The sequence below is a fragment of the Silurus meridionalis genome, chromosome 8 (assembly GCF_014805685.1).
Source record: "Silurus meridionalis isolate SWU-2019-XX chromosome 8, ASM1480568v1, whole genome shotgun sequence".
Classification (NCBI taxonomy): domain Eukaryota; kingdom Metazoa; phylum Chordata; class Actinopteri; order Siluriformes; family Siluridae; genus Silurus; species Silurus meridionalis.
Genome location: NC_060891.1, coordinates 25,230,655 through 25,241,878, shown reverse-complemented (window position 1 = coordinate 25,241,878; position 11,224 = coordinate 25,230,655). Strand labels below are relative to the sequence as shown.

General features: G+C 39.0%; 1 protein-coding gene across 3 annotated transcripts in view; it reads right to left on the bottom strand.

The window, feature by feature from the left end:
- The window catches only part of hspa12a (heat shock protein 12A), a 60,536-nt gene that overhangs the window by 22,855 nt on the left and 26,457 nt on the right, over window positions 1–11,224 (bottom strand). For all 3 annotated transcript variants that reach the window (XM_046855744.1, XM_046855743.1, XM_046855745.1), the window contains 2 exons: window positions 6,760–6,836; window positions 5,056–5,183 (listed from right to left, as the gene is read on the bottom strand). In XM_046855744.1, the coding sequence (XP_046711700.1) occupies window positions 5,056–5,183; window positions 6,760–6,831 (200 nt within the window). In that variant the 5' untranslated portion in view covers window positions 6,832–6,836. The remainder of the gene's footprint in view (window positions 1–5,055; window positions 5,184–6,759; window positions 6,837–11,224) is intronic.

The window sequence follows — 11,224 nt, the reverse complement described above, 5'->3', positions numbered from 1 at the left end:
GAGAGAGAGAGAGATTGCATATTTTAGCATTAAATAACTGCGTTTTTTACTCAAGGAAATACACGAGAGTGACAAATATATTTATATATTTTTATAAAAGCAAGACTTCTTCAGGGCTAAAGTAAGTTCAGAAGATGTGCCTAAGGAATGATAGCTGATCCATCAGACAGCACACAATTCAATTCAAGTTTATTTCTATATCACTCTTCACAATAGACATCGTCTCAAAGCAATACAAGTGAATTATGTTTATTAATCTGAGCCTGGGGCGACTCTGGCAAGGAAAAACTCTCTTAGATGTTACGAAGAAGACTGGATTCACTCACTAAGATGTTGGAAAGCCACAGAGAGGCCCTGCTGAAGAGCTCAGGAAAGAAAAACTTTGGGTTGAATTCCAGATTTAAGGATCAGTTAGTTTAATCTAATCTAAACAACTTCATGAGCTCGCAGCTTGGCGAGTGTGTGTGTGTGATCAGGGCCAGTTTTCTGTCCCCTGAGACAGAACTAAAACGCAGGGGGAAATGTACAAGTGAATAAACATTGTGTGTGTGTGTGTGTGTGTGTGTGGACAAAGTCAAGAATCGAGACAGGAAAGGCGTTTAAAATGGCCTTTAGACTCTACTTATGTTGCAAATCTATTGTAGTAGGGGCCAATCATTCTTTTCTATTTTTTTCTGGCAGTTGGTCAAAAAAATGCAAGCATCTGCACTGAAATGAGTGAAGGGCCTCATCGGGGGGTGTGACATTTGTCACAAAGGAATGTTCAACCCACACTGAAGCACGATTCGTGTGTTACAGCCTTTCAGCTGTCTTTATTGGAACAGCCACAGTGGAAAAGTAAAAGAAAAACTTTTTTTCCTGACTTCAAGCAAAGCCATTCCATTTCCAGTAATATGATTTTGTGGACGTTGATAGTTCATGCCATTCCACTAAACATGGACATATGGACAAAAGTATTAGGACACCTACTGTAACTATGTGGTCCTTCCCCAAAGTGCTACCACAAATTTTGGAGGGACACATTTGTAATAGCGTGACATTTTCCACTTTACTTGAACTAGGAGACCCATACCTGTTCCAGCATGACAATGCCCCTGTGCACAAAGCCAGCTCCCTGAAGATTCACTTTACATGCGTTGGAGAGGCCTTCAACCACAGGCCTCCCCACTTTGACTTTATTTACACCCTTGTCGCTGAATGAATCTCCACAAATCTTCACAGGCATACTCCAAAATCTAGTGGAACATCTTCCCAAAAGAAAGGAGGTGTCCACAAATCTTTGTCCATATAGTGTATATATTTTAAAGAAGAAAATGCCGACCCAGCGAGGATCCTGCATCATCTAGAGACGTACCAGCGACAGTTGGATCCCACTTCATGAAGATTTCAGACTTTGTGGATTAAACAACCTCTTAATCAATACTCAAAATAACAGTCTGCACATGCTGTTTCTCCATCATTAAACATTTAAAGGTTCTGGTATGGAGAAGTTGTTGTTGGTGTTGAAGCTATAACAATCTCAAATGTGTGCTTTACCTCTATCTTGAATCTATTCTCTTCTGGTGAGGTTGGATTTGGGCTTACTCATTTATATTGAAGGTATCTGGAGGTGGTTGAAGGTAACCTTTCTAAGGCCAGTAACGCTCTGTGTTTGTATTAGTACATCGTAGGATTGTTCTTTTGTGTTCTTAAAAATCATACATTGGTCTCAAATTGGCAATCATGTATCTTACAGACACAGATGCTCTCATCCACAGAACAAAGGTCACATTGACAGTAACCACATCTACCCTACTCTGCTGTCTCAACCTCAAACAGTGGTGGTACTGTAGGTGGGCTCTGGAACTGCCAGTCTGCTGTAAGGAAAGCTGACTTTATCACAGCCTTGGCTTCCCACTATGCCTTCGACTTTCTGGTATGTTAATAAATGAGAATGTGCATGCACGTGTTTTTGGAGGTTTTTTACACAACAGCGTTGCTGCGATTTGTTTGATTGGTCATGCGGATCAAGATAACCTGTAATGCGGATAAGGAGGCGGAAGCAGAAGTAAACGCAAACAAAGTTTATTGAGAATAATCAGGAGATAATCCACCAATACTTGTAGAGAAGCAGTAATATCCAGTGGTGCGCTCTGGGAGCGCGGTCCACGAAGTTCTGTGAAAGCAGAGACAGTTTGTGTAGAGAATCCACGGATCCGCGCTATGGAAAGCGTAGCGCTGGGCAGCAACGGATAAACGTGGTGCAGACAGCGTGAACATGGAAAACAGCAGGATCGGGGTAATCCGGGGTGCCGTTGAGAGAATGCGGAGTCCAAGAAGGGTAGCGGATACGTATACGCGATTACACAGACCGACATGAACCAACACATACGATCATGCACAAACAATAACGGACCGCGAGTGTGTGGAGGTGAGGGGCTTAAATAGGAGATGGGATGAGTGAGTGAATGAGAGTCAGGTGTGTGTGATCAGCATGACTGTGAGGAGCGCACGGAGAAGATGCAGGGTGCTTCTGGGAATGCCGCCAACGAAGGGGGCGTGGCAGGGGGATTCCTGACATAAAAAAAAAATCGACATAACTGATTAAAAAATGCTAAGACAAAGCGAGAATTTGGCGGTTCCACTTCAAAAACGTCGACTTAATAGGGTTGTCGAGTTAACCGAGGTCGAGATAAGTGGGTTCCACTGTAGTTTGCTTGTCTGATCTATTATTGTTGTTTTGTTTTTTCTTTTGTATTTATATACTGTACTGTATCTATAACATGGAAATGTCCTCACTGTGAGACAAATAATCTTATCTCATCTCATCTTATCTATAATCACACTCAATGTGTGACTGAAATGAGAATGGGTTCCATTTGGAGTCTGGTTCCTCTCAAGATTTCTTCCTCATACCATCTAAGATAGTTTTTCCTTCCCACAGGCGAAGGCGGATACATACACATAATTGACTTCTATTGCAATTTTTGGTCTATAATTCTTACAATTTCTAAAGCTGCTTCGAGACAATGTCCATTGTGAAACGCTCCATAGAAATAAAACTGAATTGAAGTGAATTGATTTTAATTAAAGCCAATGTGTTATTTTCCTCTGCTGTTACGTACAAATGCTGAACAATCCCATGTGGTTATTTGTAAACGAACCTTCCCAAGTGTTATATTCTTTGCTTAACAAATATAAAAATAACATCGACGATGTGGCACCTAAATGTAAATTAAACATCTGACGCAACATCACACAATGAACGTTATATAATTAACAGAACCAAATAGCCAATAAACAGATCAAATGCCACACTCGGAAAAACGTATTCCCTCGGAGAGGGTTGATGTAAAATCGAATCGTATATTATTAGGAAAATGTCAGTGTGCTGAGCGCCGAGCTCACGCTGGGTTCTTAAAGCGAAGAAGAGGAGCTGAATATTTAACGCTCTACTACATATCTAGCTAAAGGAACCTAGGTCCTAAACGTTTCCGCCACACCCACTGCCTCTTTCAGTCTTGCACTTTATATTTGTGCTTAAGTTATAATGAAGTCTTCCCGTCTGACACCACCACTGAGCTACTGTATTCTTTTAAACAATTCATCAGCCAATCAGACGGTTGATTCCGGGATCTAATATCCAATTCATTTACCGAAACTTCCTCACACAACACTGAGATCTGTGATTGAACTCACACAGATATAAAGCTGTAAATGAGTTTTATGTGCGGGAATTTAAACGCCGATGACGCAAGCAGGCAAAAATACCACCGTTTCCGAAAATATAAAATTCCAATCGTTGTCGACATTCCTGGCTAATTCGGGAGGAATGCCATCTGTCTAACCTTACATCAGTTCATCTATTTATTATCCTGTTCAGCTGTGTTGTAGTTTGTGGAAATCCACAAATCGACCAGTGAGGGGCGAAGGTTAGGCGAATTCGGGGGTGTTGCTCATTTACTGGTTTCAGATCCACCTCCCTTTTTCTCTCTGTCACATACAGACTCTCCTACTGTCTCTCTCTCTCTCTCTCTCTCTCTCTCTCACACACACACACACATGTGTGCCTATAAATACATCTGTAATAGAGTGTGTAGGTGCCTAAAGAGACAAATGAGAGAGACTGAAATAGAGACTGAAGCAGGAGATTACACCAGTGCATTAGAGAGTGTGTGTCATTAAAAAAGCTAGGATGATTGAGGGATGCAGGGATAGAGGGATAACTACAGAGAAATATACAGTAGAGAGAGACAGAAAGAAAGAGACAGAGAGAGAGCAGGGGAGCAAGAGGGGACAAAAGTACAATATAGATGAAGAGAGAGAGAGAGAGAGAGAGAGAGAGAGAGAGAGAGAGAGAGAAAACAATAGAGAGAGCATGAGAGAGAGCGAGAGAGGGCTCAATTAAGAAATAGATAAAGGCAGAGACAGACTGCGAGAGAGAGAGAGAGAGAGAGAGAGAGAGAGAGAGAGAGAGAGAGAGAAGAGAGACGGAGTAGAAGAAAAAGTGAAGAACAGTGTGAAGAAAAGAGAGAGAGGAGATTTTGATGGAGAAATGTAGATAGACACAGAGAGCGAGAGAGAGAAGGATAAAAGAGACAATAAAGAGATTTAGATGGAGACATCTAGACAAAGAGAAAGACAGAGATAAAGAGACAAGAAAAGTAGACAGATAGAGAGAGAGAGAGAGAGAGAGAGAGAGAGAGAGAGAGAGAGAGAGAAAGAGAGAGAGAGAGAGATGTACACAAAAATATAGAAAATTAAAAGAAATGGTGTGGTGAAAAACTGGATGAACAAAATTATAGTGTATACGAATCCTATTATTACAGCAGTCATGATTAATTATGACTTAACCAAAGATGTCTTTGTCTTTTCACTATTTTTGTCTTTGTCTTTTCATAGTGACAACATGATGTCACACCCAATCCTCTGACATCGCTCTGATCCAGGGTCCAGAACAGCAGTATTTTTCAAGCTCGTTTCGCTGTTCGATTTTAACTGGAATATTGTGTAAGTGTTTTCCAGAAAGAAAGGTTTTTACGTAACAGAACTCATTCATGGCCGTGTTTCTCTCACCTCATGGTGTGGATGCACTCGGGCTCTTTAACGAAAGCGTAGGCATAGCCGCTGGACGTGGTGCCAAAGTCAATGGCCACCACCACCACGAACGTTTGGGTCACCGTCTCATTTTGCTCCGAATCCTTCTGCAGAAAGTAAGAGAGAGACATAGAGAGAGATGAGAGGCGGAATTTCACTTTTCTCATCAGATAGATGAAGGTTGGAGATTTTTACACTGAGCTTTAGGGCTTCATGTATTATTACTATCATGCTTCAGTGACTGAAATCCTGGAATATACTGTAGAATTCCGAGTATATAAAATTCCTGCTGTATAAAATTCTTTGTATATAGAAATCCAGGTAAATATAATTCTTGGTATATAGAATTCTTGGTGCAGCATATATAACTCTTGGTATATAGAATTTCTGGTATATAGAATTTCTAGTATATAGACTTTCTGGCATATAGAACTCTTGGTATATAGAATTTCTGGTATATAGAATTTCTAGTATATAGACTTTCTGGCATATAGAACTCTTGGTATAGAATTTCTGGTATAGAATTTCTAGTATATAGACTTTCTGGCATATAGAACTCTTGGTATATAGAATTTCTGGTATATAGAATTTCTGGTATATAGACTTTCTGGCATATAGAACTCTTGGTATATAGAATTTCTGGTATATAGAATTTCTAATATATAGACTTTCTGGCATATAGAACTCTTGGTATATAGAATTTCTAGTATATAGACTTTCTGGCATATAGAACTCTTGGTATATAAATTTCTGGTATATAGAATTTCTAGTATATAGACTTTCTGGCATATAGAACTCTTGGTATATAGAATTTCTAGTATATAGACTTTCTGGCATATAGAACTCTTGGTATATAGAATTTCTAGTATATAGACTTTCTGGCATATAGAACTCTTGGTATATAGAATTTCTGGTATATAGAATTTCTAGTATATAGACTTTCTGGCATATAGAACTCTTGGTATATAGAATTTCTAGTATATAGACTTTCTGGCATATAGAACTCTTGGTATATAGAATTTCTAGTATATAGAATTTCTAGTATATAGACTTTCTGGCATATAGAACTCTTGGTATATAGAATTTCTGGTATATAGAATTTCTAGTATATAGACTTTCTGGCATATAGAACTCTTGGTATATAGAATTTCTGGTATATAGAATTTCTAGTATATAGACTTTCTGGCATATAGAACTCTTGGTATATAGAATTTCTGGTATATAGAATTTCTGGCATATAGAACTCTTGGTATATAGAACTCTTGGTATATAGAATTTCTGGTATATAGAATTTCTGGTATAGACTTTCTGGCATATAGAACTCTTGGTATATAGAATTTCTGGTATATAGAATTTCTAGTATATAGACTTTCTGGCATATAGAACTCTCTATACATACCTCCTGGTATACATCATTCCTGATATATATAATATTCCTGGTACAGTATATAGAATTTTTGGTATATAGACTTTCTAATATAAAGAATTCCTGATACAAGTAATTCTTGGTATATAGAATTCCTGATACCGAGAATTCTTGGTATATAGAATTCCTGGTATAGAGAATTCTTCGGCTCAGAATGAAACGTTCTTCCTTAAAACTCAAACCAGGGGGTCTAACTTCAAATAACACTTACAGCAAATGTGTAAACAAAAACAACATCTACAGAGAAAAAGGCTCACCACTGTGTGTGTAGGAGAGAGAGGTGTGATGCCTGGGTCGCCAATACTCTTTGCTGGCGACGGGGCAGCCATTGCATCTGAAACACACACACACACACACACACACACACACACACACACACACACTTAATAGATTAATAATCATGTCTGTTGATTATCCTGACCAACTTTATCATGATGAGCTGTAAATACACTGTATATAACTTTCTATCTATCTCTGTCTGTCTGTCTGTCTGTCTGTCTGTCTGTCTGTCTTTCTATCTATCTATCTATCTATCTATCTATCTATCTATCTATCTATCTATCTATCTATCTATCTATCTGTCTGTTCAAAAAGCATGTCTCTATCTAAAATACAAACTCACAGTTAATACAATTATTAGCACCCCTAGGATGCAGAGAATAAATGTGAAAAATAATAATAAATGTCAGTGCAGTGAGTGTCAAAAAAAAAAAAATACAAGCATACCGTCATCAAAAAGGCGACGCGGGCCGTAATACTTTTATTACGTCGCTTTAGCTTCCCGTTTTATATTATCCGCCTGCAAAAAAGGCATCAAATCTTTTAAAAGCTTTATCCAGCTAATGCAGGTGCTCTTCTCTGCGATGACATTTGAGTCGAATTAGAGCTCGTATTTATCCAAAAGCCATCATCCTCATTAGTGCGGTCTAATAGAAGCAAAGTGAGTCGCTGCGTTTTTATCGCTCGGCAGGAGGCCTCCTAATCTCCTCAGGCTTTTTTTTTTTAAAGCCCTAAACACTTGTCCCTTTTTCTTTTTGCACCCCATACTGTGCTAAAACGTGTACAGACACTCATCAGGACGCTCTTCAGTTTGTAATTATGGCCTGAGTGACTGGCTGCCTGCGGCTTAACACTCTCTCACACAACTCGCCTAGTATGCAATCATTGATTTAAAAAAAAATAAAAAAGAAAGAAAGAAAAAAAAACATTTCAACACGGAGAAAACGATTGTCCGTAATGATAAACACCTATAAGTGGAACGTTCTTCTTTTGACGTTCGCTCTGATCCCTTTGAGTCGTGATGCTTGCGGGTTAAAAAAGTGAAATCTGTTTATGCGACAGCAGTGCAAACAGAAAAGGACGGCGGCGGCGTTTGCGGCTGATTGAGTGCAGGTTGATTAGCGCGCTCATTACCGCCGATTTGCTCGAGCAAATTATAGCCGTGCTTCTATTGAATCTGACGATTACGGAACAAACATCGTGTGAGGAACTGGAGATGGAAAATAAACATTATTTTTTTTTAACAGAAACAAAAACAGCAAAGGTTTGAGAAGAGCCGTAACGCAATCGATTTATCCGATTTTCCTGCTGCACACAAATCATCATCGACTCAGACAAGTTAACTGTACACACATAGTGGAGCACTGTATAGGAAAATGTTCAGTTTAATGTGAATAAATAAATAAATAAATATATATATATATATATATATATATATATATATATATATATATATATATATATATATATATATATATATAACAGAGCACAGGGACGAGGCAGAGAATAAAAAACGTAAAAATGATGTGTGCAGGACATTTCTCAATGTTCTACACATTATACTGAATATAAACACCGCTATATAATATCATTTACTGTGTGTCATTTCGGCCTTTAAACTATTTTTTCTTTGACTTATTCTAGTGTGTAGATTTTTGTCAGAAACTGGGTTCCATCTAAAGTGTGTCGTTTCATTCCATATTGTGTCTATAGCTCAGTTCATTTTGTATTCCATTTTGTAGTTTATTTTGTTTTGCATTGTGAATTTTAGTTACCGTAATTTCCGGACTATTAAACGCACCCAAATATAAGCCGCACCCACTGAATTTTACAAAGATTTTTATTTTGAACATAAATAAGCCGCAGTGTCTACACTGAAACTAATGAACTTTACACAGGCTTTAATGAAAGACAGTGTCTGTTACACGGCTTGTATCTAAACAGTAGCCTACCAAAAAAATCATTGTTTTGTGAAAGTCAATTTTCTCTCGATTTTATCTTTTGGCATCGTCGTGCGTTTAAAAATCACCATCAGTGAATCTTTTCTCCCGATGCCGTGCAGCTCAGAACACAGGTGAAGTGTGTTTTTTCATGCCCGGTTGTTTTCAGCATGATGAATGATTCGCATTTCCTGTAAACAGTCCGAGTGAGCGGCAGGTCAAACGTCAGAGGAACATCATCCATATTTATGATGTGGTGCGGCCCGATTCAGTGGGAGCGCATCTGATTTAATATAAAGAGTTTCATTGGTTCACCTGAACCCGTTCAGCAATTTCATTGGTTTAATGTTATGGGGTTCAGTTTTTTGGCTTGAAGTTTGTGAAACCGGGAAAAACCCAGGAAAAATCGATAAATTAGCCGCTTCATTGTTTAAGCCACGGGGTTCAAAGAGTGGGAAATAAAGTAGCGGCTTATAGTCTGGAAAATACGGTACGTTTTTTTCACCTTTGCAATCTATTTAGTTATTTAGAGCTACTTTAAACAAAGAATTACTACTACACTTCCTCTATCTCCTCTACTTCGTGCAATACCATATTCGTGCAATATTTTTTCTCTTTCATTTATTTACATTAATGCCATTTGCAGGTTGAGTGTTAAGGGCCCAACAGTGGCAGCACAAGGGCCCAACAGTGGCAGCACAAGGGCGCAGCAGTGGCAGCTTGGTGGTGCTGGGATATGAATTTGTGATCCTCCAATCCCGAGTCCAATGCCTTACTCACTGAGCTACAACCTCCACCCACAAATTTCATAATTGTAAATGTACCGTGATTAAGCAGGAAATATATATATATATATATATACAGGAGTGCAGAATTATTAGGCAAGTTGTATTTTTGAGGATTAATTTTATTTGAGGATTAATTTGAACAACAACCATGTTCTCAATGAACACAAAAACTCATTAATATCAAAGCTGAATATTTTTGGAAGTAGTTTTAGTTTTAGCTATTTTAGGGGGATATCTGTGTGTGCAGGTGACTATTACTGTGCATAATTATTAGGCAACTTAACAAAAACAAATTCATACCCATTTCAATTATTTATTTTACCAGTGAAACCAATATAACATCTCAACATTCACAAATATACATTTCTGACATTCAAAACCAAACAAAACAAATCAGTGACCAATATAGCCACCTTTCTTTGCAAGGACACTCAAAAGCCTGCCATCCATGGATTCTGTCAGTGTTTTGATCTGTTCACCATCAACATTGCGTGCAGCAGCAACCACAGCCTCCCAGACACTGTTCAGAGAGGTGTACTGTTTTCCTCCTTGTAAATCGCACATTTGATGATGGACCACAGGTTCTCAATGGGGTTCAGATCAGGTGAACAAGGAGGCCATATCATTAGATTTTCTTCTTTATACCCTTTCTTGCCAGCCACGCTGTGGAGTACTTGGACGTGTGTGATGGAGCATTGTCCTGCATGAAAATCATGTTTTTCTTGAAGGATGCAGACTTCTTCCTGTACCACTGCTTGAAGAAGGTGTCTTCCAGAAACTGGCAGTAGGACTGGGAGTTCAGCTTGACTCCATCCTCAACCCGAAAAGGCCCCACAAGCTCATCTTTGATGATACCAGCCCAAACCAGTACTCCACCTCCACCTTGCTGGCGCCTGAGTCGGACTGGAGCTCTCTGCCCTTTACCAATCCAGCCACGGGCCCATCCATCTGGCCCATCAAGACTCACTCTCATTTCATCAGTCCATAAAACCTTAGAAAATCAGTCTTGAGATATTTCTTGGCCCAGTCTTGACGTTTCAGCTTGTGTGTCTTGTTCAGTGGTGGTCGACTTTCTGCCTTTCTTACCTTGGCCATGTCTCTGAGTATTGCACACCTTGTGCTTTTGGGCACTCAGTGATGTTGCAGCTCTGAAATATGGCCAAACTGGTGGCAAGTGGCATCTTGGCAGCTGCACGCTTGACTTTTCTCAGTTCACGGGCAGTTATTTTGCGCCTTGGTTTTTCCACACGCTTCTTGCGACCCTGTCGACTATTTTGAATGAAACGCTTGATTGTTCGATGATCACGCTTCAGAAGCTTGGCTATTTTAAGACTGCTGCATCCTCTGCAATATATCTCACTATTTTTGACTTTTCTGAGCCTGTCAAGTCCTTCTTTTGACCCATTTTGCCAAAGGAAAGGAAGTTGCCTAATAATTATGCACACCTGATATAGGGTGTTGATGTCATTAGACCACACCCTTCTCATTACAGAGATGCACATCACCTAATATGCTTAATTGGTAGTAGGCTTTCCAGCCTATACAGCTTGGAGTAAGACAACATGCATAACGAGGATGATGTGGTCAAAATACTCATTTGCCTAATAATTCTGCACTCCTGTATATATATATATATATATATATATATATATACCAATTATTTGTATTTGCCTGTAGCTAAAAGGGAAATAAGGAAGTGGTAGGTGAGATTATTG